Here is a 26,342-nt window from a genome sequence, read left to right on the forward strand (position 1 = left end):
CCACAGCCTCTCAGACCCGACCAAGTAAACACAGAGACTTATATTGGTTACAAACTGTATGGCCATGGCAGGCTTCTTGCTAACTGTTCTTACAGCTTAAATTAATCCATTTCTATAAATCTATACCTTGCCATGTGGCTCGTGGCTTACCGGCATCTTCACATGCTGTTTGTCCTCGTGGCGGCTGGCAGTGTCTCTCTGACTCAGCTTTCCACTTCCCAGCTTTATTCTCCTCCTTGTCCCGCCTATACTTCCTGCCTAGCCACTGGCCAATCAGTGATTTATTTATTGACCAATCAGAGCAACACATTTGCCATACAGAACATCCCACAGCAGACTCTCATCAATTTTAACTGTTTAAAGGAAGTCATGTGTTGGCTGATGTTGACCTAATGTAAAAATAAGTGGAAGACACTTGAACAGTCTGTTTGCGGGGTAAAATGTTCAGATGCTGTGCATATGGTAACGTGCAGACAGTTGAAATTCTGTGATGTAGTTCCTGGGCCCTTTGCATGGTGTAAATGTGGACATAACTCTTCTCTTAGAATCTCTGGGAGGGGAATGTGGTGAGCACACCTGATGGTGGCTTGAATTGCAGCTTATCAGACCTCCTTGTAGAAAGGGTTATTTAAGCATTTTTCTAGACTCTGTTTCCTATTCAGTTTCTTAGACTCAGTGTAAGTTAGGATGTTTTAGAAGATTTATTTTATGTGTATATGCATGTCTGCACATGTGTGCAAATGCCTGCAGAGGCTAGAAAAGGGTATTGGACTGTGGAGCTGGAGTTACAGGCATTTGTGAGCTACCTGACATGGATGCTGGGAACTGAATTTGGGTCTTCTGGAAAAGCATCAATCTCTCTAGCTCTTATGGTTTTCAGTTGCTTCCACAGTTTTGTCCATTTCTGTAAAATTGCTTATATAAAACATCTGCATATATATAGATGCCAGGAATTGTCTGAAAGCATAGCCACTAAAATGCTAAAAACTTTTTATTTTTTCTTTGTTATTACTTGCTTTTTTTTTGGAGACAGGATCTTACTATGTATCTAGGCTGTCATTAAGTTCACAACCTGACCCCAGCCTCCTGAGTACTATGTAATAGGTACCTAACTACTCATAGCAAAAGTGCATGCTTTTTTTCATGTAGAAACTTCAAAGGAATTAAGATTTTATTTTGTGTGTGTGTGTGTGTGTGTGTGTGTGTGTGTGTGTGTGTGTGTGTTTGCATATATGTGCAGGTGTTTGTGGAAATCAGAGGGCTTTTGGATCCCCTGGAGCTGGAGTTAAAGGCAATTGTAAGCCTAATGCTGAGAACTGAACTCTGGAAGAGCAGCATAGGCTCTTGACTGCTGAGCTAGCCCTGCAGCCCTGGTGATTATTTCCTGATTGTAGCACAAATCCTAATTGGTCTTATTAATAAAAACCTGGAGTCAGATTTCAGGATGAAAGCTGAAAGATCAGAGAAGCAGAGCAGCAGCCACTAGTTCTTTCTTACCTTTACAAAATCCTCAGCCAAAAGTGACCTGAGCTCCTTTCTCTTCCTGCCTTGTATTCCTTTCTCTGCCCAGCCATAGCACTTTCTGTCTCAACCTTCCTAGTGCTGGGATTAAAGGCGTGCAAGCGTGTGTGTGTGTGTGTGTGTGTGTGTGTGTGTGTGTGTGTGTGTGTGTGTGTGCGCCTCCCAAGTACTGGGAGCAAAGGCACAAGATCCCAAGTGCTAGAACCAAAAGTGTTTGCCACTACTGCCTGGCTCTGTTTCTCTTTTAGACTGGATCAATTTTGTGTAGCCCAGGGTGACCTTGAACTCACAGAGATCTGTCTGCCTGTGCCTCCGAGTTCTGGGATTAAAGGTGTGTGCCACCACTGCCTGGCCTCTATGGCTAACTAGTGGCTGGCTTTGCCCTCTGATCTTCAGGCAAGCTGTATTTGTTGGATCATACTCAAAATATCACCACATTTGATGGTGGATTTCAGATGCCTTTTACTTCTTACCTTGCTCTCTTCTGTGCTATTGAAGTCTTCTATGACGGCAGGTGTTTTTGTGTTTCTGGACCGTGCTTCTCATAGTAGGCCAGGAATCACTGTCTGTAAAGGTGACAGGATTGGACTAGACAGGAGTTAGGACACTGAGCTTCAGGGTGTCTTGGAGCCTTCTGTGAATGGGATGGGCAGCCAGGCCTTTTAGTTCCCTGCCCCTTGTTTACTCCATTGAAGAAAGGTATCTACAGCTCCAAGTGGCTGTGTCACTGAGAAGATGCCTGTAACTTTGGCCAGGTCTGGAATTCTGCGTCGTGTCTTTACTCTATAAAAAAGCTTAGAAAAGTATGCATTCAGAAATGATTTTTAACATTGAATAAAGGCTAGCACCATCTGTCAGAACATGCTGTGTGGGTCAGCTCCTGGTTGTCAGCAGGTAACCCCTGTTCAGAGCTGCTGTGAATAGCAGGGTGCTTGTGACAGTGCATGCTGATCAGCCCAGCCACACATCAGCCCTCCGTGTGTGACACATACCGAGCGTTGTACCTAATAACTGAACTAGTGATAGCTTACAAAAGCAAAAAAAGACTGCCCAGATTATTGCAAGAGCTCATCCTCTGTGTCCTCTATTCCCCCCGCCCCCCCCCACCCCCCCACCTACTTGGAATGTGAAACAGATTGGCTTTCCCCCATGGATACTTACATCCCTCCTCAGGCTACCCTCCCAGCCCGTCTTCCATTTGTGTTTTAGGTGGTCATGTTGGCAATGTACAACTTGTCTCTGGAAGGAAGTGGACGTCAAGGTTATTTCCGGTGGAAAGAAGATATCTGTGCTTTTATTGAGAAACATTGGACTTTTTTACTAGGAAACAGGTAACATGATTTTAAAACATCTTATACTGGAAGAAAGATGTAATAAGGTATACACAAGCTGAGAACCTAATGTAACCCTGATAGTGCTTTACAGTGTAGCTCAAAATGTGAGTTTGCATTGTTTCCTCTTCCAGAGGAGAGCGTAGGCTTACTGAACATAATTGCTTTTGCAGAGATTCTTAGTGGTTTTTGTTTCTTTTTTTGTTTTGTTTTTTTGAGACAAAGTTTCTCTGTAACAGCCCTGGTTATCCTGGAACTGCCTCTGTAGACCATGGTGGCCTCAAACTCAGAGATTCACCTGCCTGTGCCTCTGCCTCCCATGTGCTAGGATTAATGACAGGTGCCACCACTGCCTGGCTTTCTTCTTAGGTTTTTTAAAATGAGGTTTCAGTAACTAACTTGAGGAAACAGGACTGTGATGTCTGTTTTTTGTTATTTTTCAGATAGGGTCTCATTATGTAGCCCTGGCTGGCCAAGAACTCACTATATGGACCAGACTGACCTTGAACTCATAGATCTGCCTGCCTCTGCCTCCCGAGTGCTGGGATTAAAGGTGTGCACCACATCAGGCAGGGTTTTGTCTGTTTTTTGAGGCTATATTTTACTGTGTAGCCCTGGCACACCTGATTGTCTCTGTGTAGCCCAGGTTGTCATCCAACTCAGGAATATTCCTACATCCGTCTTTAAATATGTGCTAGAATTGTAGGTGTGTACCACCATGCCTGACTCTTATAGATTAGTTGCCATTGTATATAATTTTGTTTAATCTGCTTTTATAGTCCTGGCCTTGAATACTTATAGAGGATAGTGTGTGTGTGTGTGTGTGTGTGTGTGTGTGTGTGTGTGTGTGTGTGTGTGTGTGACAGAGAGAGCACATTTAGGTATACTACATGCCTGCAGGTACCCACAGAGGCTGGAGGGTATTGGATCTTCTGGAACTGAAGTTGCAGATGGTTGTGAGTCACCTGATGGATGTTAGAAATTGAACCTCTGTAAGAGCAGTAAGTGCTCTTAACTACTGATCTATCTCTGCAGCCCCAATAAAATAACATCCCATTTTGTTTGATAATTTTGTTATGTTGTAATTTAATAGGTAATAAGAATAGCTTCTTATTCTCCTTACTTGTACATAAATGGTATATCTTAGTCAGTGGGTTTCAGAGTTGATGGAATATGCTAGAACATAGTCATAATAGTTACATTTTTAAAAACCGTCTGAAAGCTGGGTGTGGTCGAATGTCCCTTTAATCCCAGCACTCTAGAGGCAGAGTTAAGAGAATATCTGTAAGTTCAAGGTCTACAAGTTCCAGGCCAGCCAAGGCCATATAGAGAGACCCTCTCTTAAAAACAAAACAAAAAACAAACAACAGCATCTGGAGAGTTGGCTCAAGGGTTAAGAGCACTTGTTGCTCTTACAGAATACCCAGATGGATTCCTAGTGCCCACATGGCAGCTCCCACTCACCTGTCACTCCAGTCCCAGGGACTCTGAAGACCTCTTTTGAATGTCATGAGCACCTGGCACACATTGTACAAACATATATGGAGGCAAACACTTATGCACATAAAATAATAAAACAGAATAAACAAATTTAACAAAACAAAACCTCAACCACCTGAAAGATGATCCCCACCTATTATAATCTCACTTGTAGAGCTATGTTAAGGAAACTATGTTTGAGCTCTGGAGTTTAATAAAGGCTTGCATCTTCTAGGAAATTGGTCAGTTTCAGTTCTTAGCACCATAGCAGATGCTATGCCACTAGTTATATGTCACCTACCTCCAGCTCGAGGCAGGGAGCTGTATACACCTGGTTTTGTGGATGCTTGCAAATAGACTACAGGACCCAGGGTAGCCAAAAAGAACCTTCTATAAATACTGTGTTTGTGTTCTGGTCACTGGTTACTGCTTATCATCACACCCATGGACAGAGACAGCATCCAGTGTCACTGCATCTCCCCTCACTGCAGATGTGGGTAATGAAGTTACAAAAATGGTGAGTAAGCACATAAAAAGATGCTCAAAGTCACTATCACTAGGAAGATGCAAATAAAACTGCTGTGAGGTACCACCTCACCCTATAGGGCAGCTGCTGTGAGGTATCACCTCATCCTACAGGGCAGCTGCTGTGAGGTATCACCTCATCCTACAGAGCAGCTGCTGTGAGGTACCACCTCACCCTATAGGGCAGCTGCTGTGAGGTACCACCTCATCCTACAGGGCAGCCCTCAGAAAACAAATGGGCATGGTGGCACATACCTATAATCCCCATTCAGGGGCATGAGTCAGGAGGATCAAGAGTTTGAAACTAAACAGAGGCTATGTAGAAGTTTGGACAGATAATGAAAGCCTTCTCCTTGGATCAGTCAGTGAATAACGACTGTATTAGCATGCCCACACACCCAGGATAGGAATATAGAATTGCATGAACATAAAGTCTGGTGACTCCTCAAAAAGTTAAATGTAGGATTATCATATCTAGCAGCTCTACTCTGGTCCTCACAATAACTAAAATGAGGAAGCAATACCAGTTTATCCACACATGATTTATAAGCATAGTATGTACATATAATGGAATGAATATTTAGTCTTAGAAAGGAAGAAGATTCTGCTGTGTTACAACATGCATACATCTTAAGAACACTATGCTAAATGAACTCAATCATAAGCACACTGTGTGATCCACTTACACTAGGTAGTTAGAGTAATGAAAATACATAGGTCCAGGAAGCAGAATGATGTTTGTCTTTGGTTGGAGAGCAGGGCAGACTTTGAGAGAGTTATTTGTTTAATGAGTATAGAATTTGCTTTGTACAATAAAATGAAGGTGGGTGATGGGAATGGTTGTAGAATATGAGTGTTTGTAATGTCTACTGAGCTGTGCACTTAAAAGTGGTGAAGATGTCCGTAGTTTGCCTATTTCACCACAATAAAAATTTGGTTCAGAGAGGGGTAAATAGGTGAAAGCCATTTTCACAGAGGTATTGCTGCCTGCTCCACAACAAACTGACTCCGTTCTGCACAAGTAGTGCTGTCTGCTGTGTCTGTGCTGTGATTTTCATAGGCTCTGTTCACTTGTGGGTGGTTCCTGGATGAAAGGGCCATCAATGGATGCATTAGCAGCAGAAGGTTACTGCCTGCCAGTCCTGGAGGCTGACAGTATGAACTCAAGGTGCCGGTGGGGTCATTCTTTCTGAAGCTGTGAAACTCAGTGTATTCTTAGGCCCTCTTCCAGCTGCTCTTAGCTTCATGTGTTCCTTGATTTGTAGATGTCCTCCCTCTGTCTTTACATCTCTCTCCTGTGTCTGCATTTGTCCTGGGTCCACAGTTCACAGCCTTGTATAAAGACAATGCCAATGGGTACTGTTGCTTAGCACTTGCTGCTAAGCTTGACAACCTGGGCCTGATGCCCAGGACCTGCATGGTAGGAGGAAAGAACCAATTCCTTAATCTCTGGCCTACACACACACACACACACACACACACACACACACACACACACACACACACACCAATGACATCATCTTACTGCTTGAAGTCCCTAAAGAGACAATTTCCTGTAGGTTTCTTGTCAAGTCCTGGGGATTATACGTGAAATATTTTTTTATGGGAGGAGCACAGTGTTGTGAAACGTCACTCAAGAGGTCTTGGTAGGTTTGAGCCATGAGACATGCCATGCGGGCAGCAGCTAAGGGGGCACATCGAAAAGTTATTCACACCATGCAGGCAAGGCATCCATGTGGAAAGTGTTATTGGGGGGAAGAAAGGAAAGGAGAAAGGCGGGGGGAGAGAGAGGAGGTGTACACCTTGTGGGAATAGAGAGAAAGAGGGGGTAAGGAGTTTTCTCTTAAGAATGACATGGGTGGGTCCCCAAGGGGCGGGTCTGAATGCCAACATTCTCTAACACACAGTTCAGTTTTTCTGTTTGAATCAGCCTTGTAAACAATATTCTCGTATATGTTTCTTTCCTGTCTTTGATTTCTGGGTTCCAAGTGTTGGTTATGTTATGGCGCTGCTCCTTGTGGCTGGCCGCAGCCTGCGGCCATGCCAGCAGAGGAGAGTGCTGATTGGAAGAATCACGGCCATGGTTACCTTTTTAGAGCTTTATTGGGGGGGGGGAGGAAGAGACGGGGGGGGGGGGGGGGGGGGAAGGAAGAAGCGGAAAGGAAAGAGAGGGACGCACAGAGGGCCCACCCGCTTTTTAGGCTGGGACGCTGTTGCAGGCTGATGACGTAATTAAGGACAAAATCCTTACACCAAGGATACACACATGAAACACATATTCTGAGAGTAACCTCCGGAAAGCATGCTTAGATTCCCACTAGCAGTGTGTGAGTGCTCACATCTCATACTTTTAAACAATACGGTAGGGTTTTTTGTTTTTTGGTTTTTTTTTCTGAGACAGGGTTTCTCTGTGTTGCTTTGCGCCTTTCCTGGATCTCTCACTCTAGACCAGGCTGGCCTTGAACTCACAAAGATACACCTGCCTCTGCCTCCCGAGTGCTGGGATTAAAGGTACGCTGCCACCACCTCCCACCTGGTAGTTTTGTTTTTAATTTTGTTTTTATGTGTATGAGTGTTTTTGTCTTCGTATCACTTGCATTCCTGTTGCCCACAGAGGTCACAGGAGGGTATTGGGTCCCTGGAAACTGGAATTATGGATGGTTGTGAGCCACCATGTGGGTGCTGGGAACTGAACCCAGATCCTCTGCAAGAGGAGCCCCAGGGAGCCTTTGACATCTCATTAAGAATTGCTGATATCAGGGCTGGAGCAGTGGCTTAGAGTTTAAAAGCACTTAGAGTTTAAAAGAACTCAAGTTCGATTCCCAGCATCAGTATCTTAGCTCACAATCATCTGTAACTCCAGCTCCCAGGGGCTGTCTGTCTCTAGGGCACCTGCACACACACATACACAATAAAAATAAACTTAAAACTGGGTGGTGGTGGTGGTGGTGGTGGTGGTGGTGGTGGTGGTGGTGGTGGTACACGCCTTTAATCCCAGCACTTGGGAGACAAAGGCAGGCAGATCTCTGTGAATTCGAGGCCAGCCTGGTCTACAGACTGGGTTCCAGGACAGCCAGAGCTATTACACTGAGAAACCCTGTCTTGAGGGAAAGAGAAAACAAAACAAACAAAAAACCTTAAAAGAATTGCTGGGTTGGCTGAGCTCGGAGGAACATTAGCTGTTTGGTAGGCATGATACTGCACTTTTTCTTGTAATTGTTTGGATCCTAATGGCCACGTTAAAAGACATTCCTTGGCAGAATGATTGCCAAGGGATGGGTGGGCATGAGAAAGCAGGAAAGACAGTTTCTCCCATGGTCTTACCCTTGGGTGAGGGGGCGTGGGTGGGAAAGGTTAAAAAAGTGGGGATGTAGGAGAGATCCTTGGAGACCAAAGAAGCCTTTGCCCATGGACTGGAGGACTCATGTAAGCTGTAGCTCTTACTAAGCTTTTCTTTTCTAGTGCGTTCGTTTCTTTTCTTTTGTTTTCTGGCTGTTAGATTGTTTCCCTTTTGTGAAAGAGTTTTTGAGAATTTCTGGTAATTGATTTATGTCTGCAAAGTGGAAATCGTGGCCATTGAAGTAATTTTCAGTAGATGAGGAGTGGCCTTCAGCATGTTTCTCCACTTGTTATGTTTGCTGTCTATGAAGCATGTCTTGGAACCACTCTAGTACGTCAGGGCTTGCTGAATCAGATGTTCTCCAGGTGAAGTAGGACTAATTCACTAGGACTAATGATTAACTGTTACCAGTGCCAGGCTCATAGTCAAGAAAGCTGACTTGCTTTCTTGACACCTCCCTGGCCTCCCCCTCCCCCATGCTGAGGACCAAACCCAGGACTTTGCCTAGCAAGCAGTCTACCACTGAGCTAAATCCCCAACCCCAAGTGCTTGTGTTTTGTTTGTTGTGTTTTTTTGAGCCAGGGTTTCTCTATGTAGCCTGGAACTTGCTCTGTAGTCCAGGCTGGCCTAGAACTCACAGATATCTCCTGCATCTGCCTCCTGAGAGCTGAGATTAAAGGCATGCACTATGCCTGGCTGTGATAAGTGTTTTATGTTTGAATTACTTCATTTGATCCTCTTAGTTACCCTATAAGGTAATTCTGTTATCCTGGTTTCACAGAGAAGAAACTAAGGCAGCTGGAAGGTGGTGGAGCCAGGACTTGAAGCCAGGCAGACCCCAGCCTTTTCTCTGGGCTGCAGTGCTCTGTCTCCATTTGACAGCCAGGCATCAGTGAGAGTTAAATAGAGTGTACTCGCTGTGCTATGGTCACATGGAAGTGCCAGTAGCTTTTGACTTACCTGTTTTAGGAAGAAGACTTCAACGTGGTGGAGCACAGTCGCTGGCTGCCTCAGTGTGGGGAGTCCTGTGTACTTCCGTTCCGGCGCTCAGGAATTTGGAGAGCCTGGATGGTGGAAACTTGTTCATAACAGGCCCCCAACAATGAGACCCGAGGGAGAGAAGCTGTCTGCCTCCACTTTGAAAGTGAAAGGTAAGGTGTGAGAACTGCCCAGGACCCAGGCTGGAAACTTACCCAGCCTTCCCGCTGCATCTGGAGCTGTGAAGCTGGACAGTTTCAGTCACAGGGGCAGGGAGGTGTGTGTGTGTGTGTGGGGGGGGGGGGGGTTGCTGTATGTAAACACTATAAAAATTATCATTTTAATAACTAATCAAGTTACTAGTTTTATCATTCAGGGTTTCTCTGTGTAACAGCACTAGCTGTCCTGGAACTCACTCTGTAGACCAGGCTGGCCTTCAACTCATAGAGATCCACCTGCCTCTGTGTTGTACAATCCTAAATGGTCTTGTAATAAAAACTTGGGCCGGGCGGTGGTGCCGCACACCTTTAATCTCAGCACTCAGTAGGCGGCAGAGCCAGGTGGATTGCTGTGAGTTTGAGGCCAGCCTGGTCTACAGAACGAGATCCAGGACAGGCACCAAAACTACACAGAGAAACCCTATCTTGGAAAAAACCAAATTAATTAATTAATTAATTTTAAAAAAAGAAAGGGAAAAAAAAAACCAGAGCCAGATATTGGGGTAAAAGCTAAAAGACCAGAGGAAACAAGCCACAGCCACTTCTCACCTCACCGACTCCTCAGCCGATCCTGTCTCCATGAATCCTCAGACTGAATGCCTCTGAGTCCTCAGCTGAAAGAGGCTCTAGTTCCTGTCTCCTCTCGTCTTCTATGCCTTTCTCTGCCCAGCCATCACTTCCTATCTCAACCTTCCTAGTGCTGGGATTAAAGGCATGTGTGCTTCCCAAATAACTGGGGTTAAAGGTGTGTGCCACCACTGCCTGGCTTTGTTTCTCTCCTAGACTGGATCAATCTCATGTAGCCCAGTGTGGCCTTGAACTCACAGAGATTCAGACAGATCTCTGCCTCCCAAGTGCTAGGATTAAAGGTGTGTGCCTGGCCTCTATGTTTAATCTAGTGGTTGGCTCTATCTGATCTTCAGGCAAATTTTATTAGAGTACAACAAAATATCACCACACCTCTGCCTCCCAAGTGCTGGGATAAAGGGGTGTGCCACCACTCACCACTGCCCAGCCAAAAACCTTGTTAAAGCTTATAAATTTAAAAAAATAATTGGTGTGTGCCTTTAATCCCAGTACTCTGGACGGAGAGGCAGGTAGATCTCAGTGAGTTCAAGGCCGGTCTGTTCTACATAGTTCCAAGACAGCCAGGGCTACCCAGTGAGATCCAAAACACACACACACACACACACACACACACACACACACACACACACACACACACACCCTGGGGATTGTAGGGTTTTGTGTTTTTTTTTTTGTTGTTTGTTTGTTTTTACTCTTTGGGGGCCCAGCACTCAGCTCCCAAATAAAGACATGGAGACATGGAGACTTACTTATGAATGCCTGACCTTAGCTGGCTTGTTTCTAGCCAGCTTTTCTAACTTAAATTATTCTGTTTCTCTTTAACTATGTTTTGCTTCTGGGCTTTTTAATCTTTCTTTATTCTATATATCTTTCTTTCCTTCTTGCTCCGTAGCTGACTGTGGCTGGCCCGTGTCCTCCTCTCCTCCTCTCCTCCTTTCTTCTCTCAAGCCTAGATGTCTCCTCCTATTTATTCTCTCTGCCTGGCAGCCCCTGCCTGTTTTTCTCTCCTGCCTAACTATTGGCAGTTCAGCTCTTTATTATCAGGTGTTTTAGACAGGCAAAGTAACACAGCTTCACAGAGTTAAACAAATGCAACATAAAAGAATGCAACACATCTTTACATTATTAAACAGATATTCCACAGCATAAATGAATGTAACACATCTTAAACTAATATTCCACAACAGTGAATAGGGGGTGTCAACTAGCATCGAAGAATGTTCAGTCTCCTACAATCTCTTGCCTAGAGTTTCTTTTCCCAGAGTAACCTCTGTTACCTCTTGTGAATGCTATTAGAGATTATCTCTAGATTTGAGCATATTTTCTCTCTCTCTCTCTCTCTCTCTCTCTCTCTCTCTCTCTCTCTCATACACACACACACACACACACACACACACACACACACACAAATACACAAAGCATAACTAGGTATAATAGCACACACTTGTAATCCAGCACTAGCGAGGCTTGAGGCATAATGATTATGATTGGCTCAGAGGCCAATCTGAGCTACAGCAAGACTCTGTCTCAAAATAAATTGAATGCAAAGCAGAAACATACTGTAATATTAATCCTTCACATTTCCCCTTAAAATGCCTTGGGCATCTTTCAATTGTAGTGCATGTAGATCTACCCTATTTTAATTTCCTTGACTACATTATATGACCATTTTATGGTAACATCAAAACACTCCCCTCTTGTCTTAGTCAGGGTTACTCTTACTGTGATGAAACACTCTGACCAAAAACAACTTGGGGAGGAAAGGGTTAATTCAGTTTGTACTCTGTACTGTGCATCATCAACTGTAGTCAGGACAGGAACTCAGCCAAGGCAGGAACTGATGCAGAGACCATGGAGGAATGCTGCTTCCTGGCTTGCTCTGCATGGCTTGCTCAGCCTGCTTTCTTGTGGAACCCAGGACCACCAGCGTGGGGGTGGCACCACTCACACTGGGCTGGGCCTTCCCACATCAATTAGTAATTAAGAAAATGTGCTACAGGCCCCCCTATAGCCTGATCTTATTGAGCCTCCCTCCTCTCTATTGACTCTAGCTTGTGTCAGGTTGACATAAAACTAGCCATTTTGGTTGTTTCTTCCTTTGTTGTTATTGTATGGTTGGTTGGTTTGAGACAGGGTTTCTGGTAGCCAAGGCTGGTCTTGAACATCTGATCCTCCTGCCTCCAGTTCTGGGATTACAGTTGTGCCACCATGCCTGAACTTTATTTTTAATTCTTATTTTTAAAATAAATTTGTGTGCGTAGGGAGGAAGGCATGCCACATATACCTGTGGAGGTCAGAAGGTGACTTTGGGGGGAGTCTCTTATGGAGCTCCGGTGGTCAGGGTCAGCAGTTGCCTGGGCTCGTTGAGGCAGAGTCTGCTGCTAGGTACTCAACTATAGCCCCAGTACCCGAGGCAGTCTCATGTAGCCTGCGCTGGCCTTGAATTCTGACCCTCCTGCTTCTGCTGCCTAAGTACTGCGATTATAGGTGTGAACCCATAGAGGCAGCTTTTGCCCTTTTTGTTGTTAGTATTTTAAACAGTGCTCCAACTTCTCAAATGTTTGCATATGTACATATTATGATAAATTACTGAGAATAGTGTTGATGAATCAAAAGGGTATATTTAGGTGAAAATGTCAGTGGTAATGCTTAAATTATCCTCCACAATGTAAAATTTATGTTTTACAAAAAAAGTCAGGAAGGCACATCATATTCTTGGTGATCATTATGAAATCTTACCAATTCCAGTATGTGAAAGATAGAATTGATAGTGATAATTGGTTTAAATTTGCATTGTAGCTTTTGTTTAAGAAAGTTCTTGTGCTGGGTGGTGGTGGTGCATGCCTTTAATCCCAGCACTCAGGAGGCAGAGCCAGGCAGATCTCTGTGAGTTCGAGGCCAACCTAATCTACAGAGTGAGCTCCAGGACAGGCACCAAAACTACACAGAGAAACCTTGTTTCAAAAAAACCAAAAAAAAAAAAAAAACCAAAAAACCAAAAAAAAAAGAAAGTTCTTGCTATATAGGCTGGCATTAACTCCCCATTACCTCTGGCTGGCTGGCTTTGAACTTTAGATTCTCATCCTTCTACTAATGGAATTATCGGTATGAACCATCACACCCAGCCAAAACTTTTTTTTTTGATAGTGAGGTAAGGTTTTTTTGGTTGGGGTATTGATTGAGCATTTCTGTGTATTGACATGGTGCCAATAGTTAACATTAAAAAAAAAAAAGAATAGTTAAGGGGATGGAGAGGTGGTTCAGCCATTAGCAGCACTTGAGGCTTTTGTAGAAGGCTTGAGTTCAGTTCCCAGTACCCACATCAAGGTGGCTGAGAACCTCCTGGATCCAGCTCCAAGGAATCTGGTACCTTCTCTCACCGGTACATAAATGCCTAGAAACACATACATGGACATAGAAATAAAATATAGTTTTAAAAAGAACTGTTAACATAGAAATTAGATATTTCTTCTTTTCTGGCAGCCTCAAAACCAACGCTGGATCCCATCATCACCGTTGAGGGACTCAGAAAACGGGCGAGCCGGAATCCTGTGGAGTCTGCCATGGAATTGAAAGAGAAGCGGTCCCGAACCCAGGAAGCAAAAGACATCAGAAGAGCGCAGAAGGAAGCAGCTGGCCTGCTTGACAGGAGCACCTCTTCTACCCCTGTCAAGTTCATAAGCCGAGCCCGGAGGCCAGATATGGTTCTGGAGAAAGGAGAAGTAATTGACTTCTCGTCCCTCAGCTCCTCAGACCGCACCCCCCTCACAAGCCCATCTCCTTCCCCTTCTCTGGATTTCTCTGCCCCGGGGACACCGGCCTCGCATTCGGCCACCCCAAGCTTGCTTTCTGAAGCAGACCTCATCCCAGATGTGATGCCACCCCAAGCCTTGTTTCATGGTAAGACTTGCTGCTGTTTTCCTCCTGGGGGTGAGTCTGTGCTCTGCCTTTCTGTGTCTTGACGACAGTACTTTTTCCTGCACAGATGACGATGAGCTGGAAGGAGATGGAGTTATAGACCCAGGGATGGAGTACATCCCACCCCCGGCTGGGTCAGCAGCTTCTGGGCTGCTTGGGAGCCGAAAGAAGGTCAGAGCTCCGGAACAGATAAAACAGGAGGTGGACAGCGAGGAGGAGAAGCCAGACAGGATGGATGGAGATAGCGAAGACACAGATTCAAACACTTCTTTGCACACTAGGGCTCGAGAAAAGAGGAAGCCACCCCTGGAGAAGGACGTGAAGCCCAAGGGGCCCAGGTATACACCTGTGAGCATCTATGAAGAAAAGCTGTTGCTCAAGAGGCTGGAGGCGTGCCCCAGTGCTGTGGCCATGACTCCAGAAGCCCGGAGGCTAAAGCGGAAACTGATCATCAGGCAAGCGAAGAGGGATCGGGGTTTGCCACTTTTTGACTTGGACGAGGTAGTGAATGCTGCACTTCTGTTAGTCGATGGGATTTATGGAGCCAAAGATGGAGGAGCTTCCCGGCTTCCAGCTGGACAAGCTACATACCGGACCACCTGCCAGGACTTCAGGATCCTTGACCGGTACCAGGTGATGTGGGCTGGAAGAGGGAGTGAGGCAGGCAGCACCTGGCAGTGGATACTGTTGCTGTGCATTTGATATCATGAGTAATTTGGGGAGAAAAAAAGCAATGTAAAACTTGCTGGGCTTCCTGTTCCAAAATTGCTCATCATTTAATGCCCCTTCATATACCTGAGTTTCTTTCTCACTCAGCATCCAAGGAATAGCCTAGACATTTCTTGCCTCTCTCTTGAGGGTAGCTATATGTGGTCTGTTTCATGGTTTTGATTGACAGATTTGTTGAGGACATGTAATATCCTGGACCCTGCTGCGCTGGAGCTGTGAGTGTGTAAACATCTGTGTGCTTAGGGCCCAATATGAAGAACTATATAGTCAGCATTACTCACAGGGTGAGGTCCACGAGTGCTCTGACAACATCTAATTCCACTTAGGACTTTCCCCCCCATCAGTAGTGACCTAGTTTTGCTGGAACTTCACCCTCATCTGCCTTAACTTTTACCAATCCGATGGCTGTGAAGTGTAATCTCATCTCATATTTCCATCTCTTTGGTTGTAGGTGAGGTTGAACGTTTTGTGTTTCCTATTTGTTTCTCTGTGAATTGCTTGTTGAGAGTCTCTGACGTTTTTCTCTTGTCCTCTGGACTCTTGGAAATCTTTGTCACATGTCTGATTGTCAGTGATATGCCAGGCCCCAGGCCTCTTTTCTCTGGGTGTGCTTGGTGCTTGGTGTGGGGCCTTTTGATTTGATTATTTCCTTTCTAGAGTACTCCCTGTTTCCCCTGTTCTGTCTTTTAGGAATTCCTTATTGTTTTGAATTGGCATACCTTTTGTGTAAAGGGCCTGACAGTAAGTACTGTAGGCCCTGCAGGCCACACAGTCTGGCTTGTAACTGAGACCCATCTGTGATGGAAGCAGCTGCAGTAGTACATGACTCCAGCTGTGCCCCAGTGAGGACATCTACTAAGATGGGCAAGGGCTGGGCTTGGCCTGAGGGTACCTATCACTGAGACTGTGCTCTCATGGGTCCTAACTTAAGAAGTGTTTTTTTGGCTTGGTGGTGGCACACACCTTTAATCCCAGGTGTGTGGGAGACAGAGGGAGGCAGAGGCAGACCCAGACGGATCTCTGTGAGTTCAAAGCCAGCCTGGTCTACAAAGGGAGTTCCAGTACAGCCAGAGAGACTGTCTCAAAAAAACAAAAGATGTGGGGGCTGGAGAGATGGCTCAGAGGTTAAGAGCACTGCTTGCTCTTCCCAAGGTCCTGAGTTCAATTCCCAGCAACCACATGGTGGCTTACAACCATCTGTAATGAGATCTGGTGCCCTCTTCTGGCCTGCAGGGATATGTGCAGGCAGAACACTGTATCCATAATAAATAAATAAATCTTAAAAAAAAAAAAAAAAAAGATGTGTTTTTCCGTCTTGTTAAATGTTAGGTTATTGATAGCCCCTTCCTCAAAGTGCCTTTCCTTGCCCGCTCTCCTCTTTTCTCTTGTGTTGCTTATTGAAATGATGGTAGACGGGTTTTTCTTTATTTCTCCCTGTATTAATTGCTTACTCTACGTTTTTCTCTAACAGTTCTTTACAACATGCTCTCTTTTTGTTTTGTTTTGTTTTTCGAGATAGGGTTTCTCTGTGTAGTTTTGGTGCCTGTCCTGGATCTTACTCTGTTGACCAGGCTGGCCTCGAACTCACAGAGATCCGCCTGGCTCTGCCTTCCAAGTGTTGGAATCAAAGGCATGTGCCACCACAGCCCAGCTAACATGGTCTCTTTTAACATTTATTTATTGTGTGCCTGTGCATGCCGCAGCACATATGTGGAGGTCAGAAGACAGCTTGTTCTCTTTCACCATGTGGGTTTTTAGGTTTGGACTCAGGTCTCCAGCTCGGTGGAAGTGCTTTTACCTAATGAGCCATCTCACCATCCCTAAGTGTGGTCTTTTTGAAATGTGTCTTGGAAACCTATATGCCCAGAATATCTTTATTATAATAATTAATAAAGTTGTCTTTCTGTTTTCTCCTTTGGCACTGTGAAGTCACTCCCAAAAGCCCCATTTTCTTTTGTTTTGAGATAGGGTCTCACTGTGTAGCACTGGCTGACCTGGAACTCAGAGATCTGCCTGCCTCTGCCTTCCAGATGCTGGAATTGAAGGTATGTGCCACCATGCCTTGCTGTGAGAACCCCATTTTCAATCTTATTTTTTCTTTGTGGCCTTGCTTCTTTTAAAAATGCCCCCCTTCTTCTGGAAGCTTTCAGGTTTTCTGTTTCTGAGGTCAGTGTATTTCCAGTGCTTTTTCTGCCTTTTGTTACCAGACAGTTCTGCTCTTGGGCTAGCACTTGTTGTGTAAGCTTTTCCTGGGGAGAAACAAACTGTCCTACCTAGGCCATCAGCAATAGACCAAAACAACAGTTCCTCTAAGTCTGGGTGCTGAAAACAGTTTAATGAGGGTCACTGTTGTAGCATGAATCTTAACAGTTCTCATTCATAAAAACAAACCTGGAGCCAGGCATTGGGGTGAATGCTGGAAGATCAGAAAAGCAGAACAAACCACAGCCACCTCACCTCACCAGTTCCTCAGCTGATCCTGTTTCCTCAGACTGGAAGCCTCTGAGTTCTCATCCAAATGGATCTCAGCTGAACTGCTGCTCAAAAGCCTAAAAGCTTAACCAGCCTAGTTCCTGGTTTTCACACCTTATATACCTTTCTGCTTCCTGCCATCACTTCCTGGGATTAAAGGCGTGAGTCACCATGCCTGGCTGTTTCCAGTGTGGCCTTGAACTCACAGAGATCCAGACAGATCTCTGCCTCCCAAGTGATAGGATTAAAGATGTGTGTGCCACCATTTTCTGCCCTCTATATCTAGTGGCTGTTCTGTTCTCTGACCCTAGATAAGTTTATTAGGGTGCACAATATTTTGGGGAACACAGTACCACCACACACTGTCTTGGTTTCTTTACTTATTGCTGTGAGAAAATGGGTTTCTTTTGACTCCCGTTCCAAGTGCAGAGTCCATCGTAGGCAGGAAGAGCAGTGGGAGCTGCTCAGATGGAACCTGTTACCAGGAGCAGAGCAGTGAGTTCATGCTGCTCGGCTCCCTTTTCTATTATCTCAGCCAGGTGACAGCCCACCCACTGTGGGCACGGCTTCCCATTCAGTTACTGCCATCCAGATAACCCTCAGTAGGTATTCCTAGGGGCCAGTCCTAGGTGTGCCTGGATCAGCAGTTCTCAACCTGTGGTTTCCAACAACCCTTCCACAGGGGTCACCTTAGACCACTGGAAAACACAGAGAGTTACATTCTGGTTCATAGCAGTAGCAAAGTTACAGTTATAAAGTAGTAACAAAAATTTCCTGGCTGGGGGTTACCACACCATGAGGAACTGTATTAAAGGGTCGCAGCATTAGGAAGGTTGAGAACTGGCCTAGATTGAGTCTAGTTGACAGTTTACACGAAACAGTACAGCTACTTGCAGAAATGGAAAGGATTACTTCCAGGAACATGGGCAGCTGATGGGCAGCTGTCATTGGAGGGGGAAATCTCTTCATAACTGTTCATAAATCTTGGGGAGAGAAGTGACCTCACGAGCACCTTGTATTAACCCTTTACTATCTGTAAATCCTTGGGGGAGGGGCGTAGCCTCGGAATCCCTCCCCCACTCTCCATGGACAGTTAATGAGCCCACTCTTGCTCAGGTCTCCTTCAGGTAACCACAGCTGCTGATGGCCGTGGCATGCCTAAAGGATGGCATTCCACAACAGAGGTGTCTGATATGCTGTGTGGTATTTATCTCATCTGGGGTTATCTGAGCTTCCTCGGTCTGTGGTTTAGTGTCTGACATTAGAGTTGTAACTGCTTCCCATGTTTTCTGTTCCCCTTTCCTTCTGTGTTCTCCTTGTCATACCTTTTATAGTTCCCCACAATTCTTGGGTTTCCTGTTCCATTGATTTTTAGTCTGTCTGTCTTTGCTTTTTGGTTTGGGAAGGTTTTGTTGACAGACGCTCAGGCTTAGAGAGTCTCTTCTGCGCTCTGTGCAGGTTGTTGGTTAGTCCACTGTCAGAGCCATCGTCATTTCCGGTTTTGGTCTCTAAGCATTAATTTAGTTCTTGGGGTTAAACTGCCGTCTGCTCTTGCATGCGTGCCCCTTAGAGCACGTAACGTAACGACTGCAACGTTAAGTGCCTTTTCCAGGAATCTCAGTATTCCTGCACTGATGTGCTTCTGGAGCTTGTTCTGCCCCTTCACAGGGGCCTAGGGGCCTGGGTTAGCGGTGCTCCCTTAACCTTTAGTAGAGTAAGAGGCACTGGCCTGCCCCTTCCCATTCTCTGTTTTCCAGAGTCAGACAGGCTCTCCTGTCAGGAAGCCCTGCTGCTCTGTGATCCCTCTGCTGTTCCTCCTGGGCTGTGGATGCTCAGTTCTGACTCTAGTGGTTCTTCTCCTCTGTCTCAGGAAGATTCCAGCAGACAGTTGCCTGGCAAATTTGGTTGGCAGTCACCCACCCAGAGTAGCCACTGAGGGGGTGTAACCAAGCCTTTCTGGCCCTCTGGTGCAGAGCCCTGCTCTGTTCTCACTTTGTTATTAGTTCTAGCCACTTTCTCCTTCCTAGGCTTTTCCTCAGCCTGTGTTGCTATTTGTGACCTCTCCCAGACTGGGTTTGGGAAGAGACCCAACACACCTAAAGGATAGCATTTAATGCTGTCCACACCTTACTTGACTTTGAAACCATTTTTCCTCATCCCTTTGTGATTCGGTAAATGTAATTAAGTATGTGCCAGACACTACTCTGGCTGGGCATACTACAGTAAATTGCTGCTAAGTGGTTTCTGCCCTCCAGAGCTGACGTCCTCAAACAGTGAAATGACAGTGTTAGCTCACTGGGCCCAGATCTCCTGACTCAGGAGGTATACGAAAGAGAACTGGACTAGAAAGCCAGACATAGGCCCTGAGGCATGAGAAAGACTGATAGATGTCATGGGAACATCATGACACAGGAGTATGGTCCTGGGAGGTGAGACCACAGTATAATAGGGTCAGGTCCTGTAGGTTCCCCGAAAGGCACAGGTGAGGACCTTAAAATATATTCTGAACATGCAGTGGGAATACACATAGGAATTATGAACCAGAGGGGTGAGTTGATGTTTGCTTTTTAAATAGGGTTTCACTGTATAGCCTGGATCTCACTTTGTAGACCAGGCTAGCCTTGAGCTCACAGAGATCTGCCTGTCTCTGTCCCCCAAGTGCTAGGATTAAAGGCATGTACCACCATGCCCACTTCGTTTATTTTTAAAAGAAATACCTGGCCTGTACGTGGGGACTGTATGGTGTGGGGCGAGAGTGGGCCAATAGGAGGCAGTGGTGGTTGTCCAGGCTTGGTGGAGGGTGTTTTGGAGAAGGGTGGAAGCTGCGGAGGTAGGGGAACTGTAACATCCACAGGGCTCACCCTGAGACTGTTAAGAAGGGGAGATTATTTTGTGGACTGGTGGGTCTACAAATTAGCTGACATGGCATTGAAAGCCAACTTAATGACTTGCCATGAGAACTGCTAAATGTTTCTTGGACTTCTACGCCTGACTGGACTCAACTGAATGGTTCTTTTACCTTGTGAGCTGACGGCTGGGGCACTGGGGCACTGGGATCGTGTCTGTGGCTGCATTCACTGGGGAGCTGGTTGCACGGGATCGCCTGGGACACTGCTCTCCTTCCAGGCTCTGGCTCCAGGGCCCAGTCGGAGCTATCTGGCAGCCATGCATCGAGGTGGAAGAAGCTGCCAGTTGTCTTAAGATTTGGGCTTGAAGTTCCAGCTGTTACTTCTGACAGTCTGATAGGTCAAAGTTCTTTACAACTTTGTTAGGGGTTCAGGGTTCAAGGGTAGACTCTACCTTCTGGTAGGAGGAGCCATTATACCTGCAAGGGTGGGAGGACTTGCTAGTGGCCATGTTTGGAAACTGTGAGCCACAGCTTTGAAGATTACTTTGAAATTCACTTGAAGCCTTGGAAGAATTTCAAAGCTGGCTTTTGAGGAGTTTGGTGTCCAGGCTGGAAAAGTCTGAAGGCAAATTAAAAAGGAAGAAACCTTGCTCTTTCAACACGTTCTTTCCTAGGCTAAGAGCAAACTGGCTCTAACAGACAACTGGTTGCTGCGCTTCATCTTGGCACTCCCTTTGCAAAGATCTTTTAATCTTTGTCGGAGCTCTTTGCTGTTACAACCCTAATTGCGGTGTTCTGTTGCTACATGACCTAGGGCTCCAGGTTAGCAGCCCTCACTGAAGAACACCTTACCATCAGTGTGGCCAGCATAGAGCAAGTATGTGAAACCAACCGGTTCTGCCCCAATACCTGCCTAACAGACTAAGGCCACGCCTTTGCCTAGTCCTTGCTGGGGCCTCCTTACTGTGGTGACAGGTTTTAGGGCTGATAATCAATATAACTCCTGTGTTTGCCATATTTACTTAGTGAAAAGGGGACACAGTCAAAAAAAGAAAAGAAAAAAGTTCATTAGCCCTGATGGCCCTTCGGATGAAACTGTGGTTGTATAATAAATAGTCAGTAGCCCACCCCTGTTAGTTGTTTTGAATTTAGTTTTAGGCAAAGACATGTGAAGTTTATGTCAAAACTTCAGCTTTCCAAATAGGTAGTACAAAAAAGACCTACTCCTGACACAGAAAGATCATTAGACATGGAAGATAACCATTTTTGAGTGGTTTTATTTTTATATAAACTGTTTCTTTGCCACAGACTGCTTTACCAACCAGGAAAGGATTCAGGCACCAAACCACCAGATTTTTGTATCGTTTGGTGGGATCAGAAGATATGGCTGTGGACCAAAGTATTGTCAGCCCTTATACTTCTCGGATCTTGAAGCCTTATATCAGGTATCCATGACGTCAAGACTGGCGGGAGGGATGATGAAGCCTTATATCAGATATCCATGAAGTCAAGACTGGTGGGAGGGTTGATGCTGGTGGTTTCTGTACCCAGTGTATAGGGGTGAATATGTCCTGACATGGAGCAGGTTCAGGCAAGGACAGACAAGCAAGTCCTTTGAAGGAGGTATAAAAAGGGAGACTGAGTTAACTTTGATTTCTTGGTCGTTGTCATCATCATCATCGTCATCGTCATCATCATCACCATCATCATTTTTGGTCTTTTGAGACAGGGTCTCTCTACACAGCCTTGGCTGTCCTAGAACTCACTATGTAGACCAGGTCGGCCTTGAACTCACAGATATTCACCTGCCTCTGCCTCCCTAGTGCTGGGGTTAAAAGCATGTGCCACTACAACTGGCTTTTGTTACTCTGTCAAAATTAGGTATATTTAATAGTCTGTGAACTGAAAAGTAAGAAAGGAAAGCAGTCTCAATTGAGCCAATGTCTGGACTGAACATTGGGACAGTTTCTGTTTTCCGTCTTTTTGTGTGTGCACATGTGTGTGTGCCCCCGTGTGTGTGCACACACATGCAGGTGCACTCATCTGTGGAGTGCTATGGTTGACTTTGGATATTTTTCATTATTACTCTGAACTTTTTTTTTTTTTTTTTTTGGTTTTTCGAGACAGGGTTTCTCTGTGTAGCTTTGCGCCTTTCCTGGAACTCACTTGGTAGTCCAGGCTGGCCTCGAACTCACAGAGATCCGCCTGCCTCTGCCTCCCGAGTGCTGGGATTAAAGGCGTGCGCCACCACCGCCCGGCTCCCTGAACCTTTTTTAATAAATTTAGTTAATTAATTAATTTTGAAGCAGGGTCTCACTGAATCCTTGGCTGGCCTGGAACTCATTGTGTAGACCAGGCTTTCCTTGAACTCAGAGATCTGCCTGCCTCTGCCCCTCCTGTGCTGGGGTTAAACACCGGTGCTACCGCACCTGGACTGCACTTTATTTTTTGAGACAGCGTCTCTCAGTCAATCTAGAGTTGACTGTTTCAGCGTAGGCCAGCTGGCTTGCAAGCCCCAGGGACCTTCCCGTGTCCACTCCTCGCACTGGCATGCACTGCCACACCCCCTTCTACACGGCTACGAGGGACTCAAGTCCTCACGCTTGCATAGCAGGCACTTTACCCACTCAGCCGTCTCCCTAGCCCCATTCTGTCTTCTTGTTGGACAGTTTCTAATGCATGTTGTCTGGGCAGTGCATGGAAGCCAGGCTTCCTGGAGAGGCTGTGCTTGCTCTGAACTCTGCCATCACCCTGACCCCCTCACTTACTACTTGGTTCCTGGGCAAACCTGTGGAAAGGCCATTGCAGGCCTGCTGCAGCCTTGCTCTCATAATCTCCAGCTGCCAGTGGAGTTGGGCAGTCCCTCAGGGCATATCTAAGTGCCGTTTCTGTTTCTCACTTCCCCTCATGCAGTCTCCCAGTGGGTCTGGCTTGATCCTTGTTCAGAGTGAATTTAGAAAGCATTCAAACTGCATACTAGCCAGTTAGCATACAAAGCAGTGCGACTTAGTATGGTTTAGCAAGCAGTTCCAAGTAGCTTTGAGTCAGATAGCTAGCAGTAATGAGTGTTTTTCTTGACTTGAATTTGTTTATTTTCTGTGGTGCTGGAGGCGTGATTATGAGACAAAGCCACCCAAACTACAGCTCCTGTCACAGATTCGTTCCCACCTGCACAGGAGTGACCCTCACTGGACACCTGAGCCTGAGGCACCTCTCGATTACTGCTATGTCCGACCAAATCACATCCCAACGATCAACTCCATGTGTCAGGAGTTTTTCTGGCCTGGTATGTGTCTACTCCCAACCCAGGCAGATTGGTTTTTCTGTACATATCACCTGGATGCCTTTCTAAATAGCGTCTGCCATCTGACCCTAAGCTCTTTACTCTTGATTCCATTTAGTCTGTCTTTACTAACAGAAGTATTAAAGCATAAATGCCTTTCGCTTTCCTAAGATCACGAAGCCAGCAATTAAGTAATCAACAGTGTTTTGTTTGTTTTCCTTCCCTGTTTGTCTCTGCTTCCAGAATAAACGATTCATCCTGTTTTGCTTCTGCCTGTGTTTAGATACCAGGTAATGTCTCTTCAAGATACACAGACTCATAGCGGGCATGTGGACACTTTTGGGTTTTCCTAATAGTTCTTTATGCTTTGTTGTTTAGCTATTTCTTAGAGAGTGTTAGGACACCCAGAAGGTGTTTGTAAGAAGCCAAATGCCCGCTGACTTCAGGAGTCAGGGTAAACAAGGATGATTTGTCATTTCATCAGCCAAGACCTAGGCCATCATTGCTAAATACAAGCATACTCTCGGTGGGCCTGCTCTGAAACCTACAGATGTCACAGATTTCATCAGGGTTAGAGCCCTGCCCTGCTTATGGTCTGACTGTGTGGTTCCATCTCTTCTAGGGTGCTACTGGGCCTAAGAGTCACATTCTAGAAATATCGGCTTCTTCTGCCCTGATGTTAGGTGTTTGCCACACATTATGCACACCATCTGTAATTATTTTTTAAAAGATTTATTTATTATATATACAGTGTTCTGTCTACATGTATGCCTGCAGGTCAGAAGAGGGTGCCAGACCTCATTACAGATGGTTGTGAGCCACCATGTGGTTGCTGGGAATTGAATTCAAGACCTCTGGAAGAATAGCCAGTGCTCTTAACCACTGAGCCATCTCTCTAGCTGCCTAAAATTTTTATTTTATTGTGAAAGCTTTCATAGAAAGATTGTCAATGGTGTGTGAGTGGGATAAAGAAAATATTAGCAGGCTCATGAGATGGCACAGCTGGTAAAAGGGCTTGCCTGTAAACCTGCCTCCTGAATTCTATCCTTAGATCCTCCTTGGGAAGGAGAGAACAGACTTCCCACAGTTGTCCTTGGACCTCCACACACACACACACACACACCATGGCACATGTGCATTGCACTCATACATACGCACACACACAACAAGAACAATAATAATAACAACAAAATTTGAAGAAAAAGAAAGGAGAGAAAATGATATTGGCACTTTCAGGGACCTTTACCCCTACTCTGTCAGGGCTCAGTATGTACCTTGTCTTAATACATTGCAAGAAATGAGGCATTTTAAAATGTGCCAAATCACACACATGGTAGACGAGGCTGAGTCAAAGCCAGGTGTGTCCATTCTGAACCTGGAGTACTCTCTGCTACCCAACCTGTCTTGTCTCTCTGCTTTTAACATATGTACTTAGAAAAGACTATGTTAATTTTGATATTTTCCAAAATGCATTTTTCTGATCTGAATGTGTGGTATCTATGGTAATGTCTTTGCCTTCAATTTGGGGAATTTTTTTAGCATGCAGGTGTAACAATAAGTACAGGCTGAACAGCTTGTTTTCATTAGCTCCAAAAGGCACATGGCCTGAGTGTCTGGCTGGTTCTTTTCTTTAGGCATTGACCTGTCTGAGTGTCTGCAGTATCCAGACTTCAGTGTTGTAGTCCTTTATAAGAAAGTCATTGTTGCCTTTGGCTTCATGGTTCCGGACGTGAAGTACAACGAAGCTTACATTTCGTTTCTGCTTGTCCATCCTGAATGGAGAAGAGCGGGGATTGCCACATTCATGATCTATCATCTGATTCAGGCAAGTTCTCTCTGCTCATGATTTACCTAAATTAAGTGATTTACCTTTCAGGGCTTCCCTGAAAGACTTGAAGGAAGCAGGAGGCTGAGCTGGCTTTTCCAGCATAGCTCAACCAAAAAGGAAGCCATTGTCACCAATCATGAGACTATGGAAATTCATGGATTAAACCTCCAGCCCCTAAAATAAGATTCTATTCTTGGCTTTAGAGAAGCCCCTAGATGAACATGTATCATAAGTAAAACAGCAATACCACATGTAAAACTGTAAAGCACATGCAGTTCTGTATTGATACTGTTCTGCTCTTAGAACAAGTCTCACATGACTGTGAGGGTGTATTATCAGTTTATAAACATTTATCACAATTGAATCAATAAGCAGTACACTCAGAATGAATGAATGCAATGATTTTTTCCTCCCACAAGTAAAAGATTGTTTTGTTTTGCTTTTTAGGCAAGATGATATGAAACCCTGGTTGGCATGGGATTTACTGTGTCTCTGTCTTAGTCAGTGTTCTACTGCTGTGAAGAGACACCATGATCATAGCAACTCTTATAAAGGAAAGCACTTAATTAGGGCATGCTTACAGTTTGAGAGGTTTAGTCCATCATCCTCATGGTGGGAGCATGATGGCATGCAGGCAGACATGGTAGCCAAGAGTTACCTCTGGATCTGATGTATCTGGCAGGAATAGAGAGCTACTGGGCCTGGCTTGGGCTTTTGAAACCTCAAAACCCACCCCTAGTGACACACTTCCTCCAACAAGGCCACACCTCCTAATCCTTTCAAATAGTGCTATACCCTGGTGATTAAGCAGTCAAATCTCAGAGCCTCTGGGAGCCATTCTTATTCAAACCACCACAGTCACCCAGGCTAGTCTTGAACTCATGGCAGTTTTCCAAGAGCTCAAATTATAGACCTGAGCTATTGCACCCAACAAGGATTTTGTTTGTTTGTTTTAAAGCAGGATCTCTCTATGTAGCATTGGCTAGGTTTGAACTCAGAGATCTTCCTGCCTCTGCCTCCTATGTGCTGGTCCTTAGGGTATGTGCTACCACTCCTGGTCCAGCAATGATTTTTTTTTATAAAACAATAAACATTTTTATTGCATGAGCTAATAAGTATAGGCAACTTACTGTCTCTTTGAACCTTAAGCTTCCTGAGGTACAACGCCACCAAGCAAGAATTTTTTTTTTTCTCAAGAATTCTTTTGGTAAATTCTATTTAGAAACTATTTGGTATAGAAGATTATGCAGACTGAGTGGTGGTGGCACACACCTTTAATGCCAG

At 45.2% G+C, this 26,342-nt stretch overlaps 1 protein-coding gene across 2 annotated transcripts in view; it reads left to right on the top strand.

Moving 5' to 3' along the window:
• The window catches only part of Kat14 (lysine acetyltransferase 14), a 34,736-nt gene that overhangs the window by 5,213 nt on the left and 3,181 nt on the right, over nt 1-26,342 (top strand). The window contains exons 3-10 of one of the 2 annotated variants that reach the window (XM_052723753.1): nt 2,731-2,852; nt 9,166-9,347; nt 13,464-13,880; nt 13,966-14,531; nt 21,256-21,392; nt 23,058-23,233; nt 23,474-23,520; nt 24,865-24,977. In XM_052723753.1, coding sequence (XP_052579713.1) covers nt 2,731-2,852; nt 9,166-9,347; nt 13,464-13,880; nt 13,966-14,531; nt 21,256-21,392; nt 23,058-23,233; nt 23,474-23,478 — 1,605 coding nt within the window. In that variant the 3' untranslated portion in view covers nt 23,479-23,520; nt 24,865-24,977. Of the gene's footprint in view, nt 1-2,730; nt 2,853-9,165; nt 9,348-13,463; nt 13,881-13,965; nt 14,532-21,255; nt 21,393-23,057; nt 23,234-23,473; nt 23,521-24,864; nt 25,056-26,342 lie in introns of those variants that run through there. The other variant, XM_052723752.1, reaches the window with a different exon arrangement.

This window comes from Peromyscus californicus, unplaced genomic scaffold (assembly GCF_007827085.1).
Source record: "Peromyscus californicus insignis strain IS unplaced genomic scaffold, ASM782708v3 Scaffold_7__1_contigs__length_154581171, whole genome shotgun sequence".
NCBI lineage: Eukaryota > Metazoa > Chordata > Mammalia > Rodentia > Cricetidae > Peromyscus > Peromyscus californicus.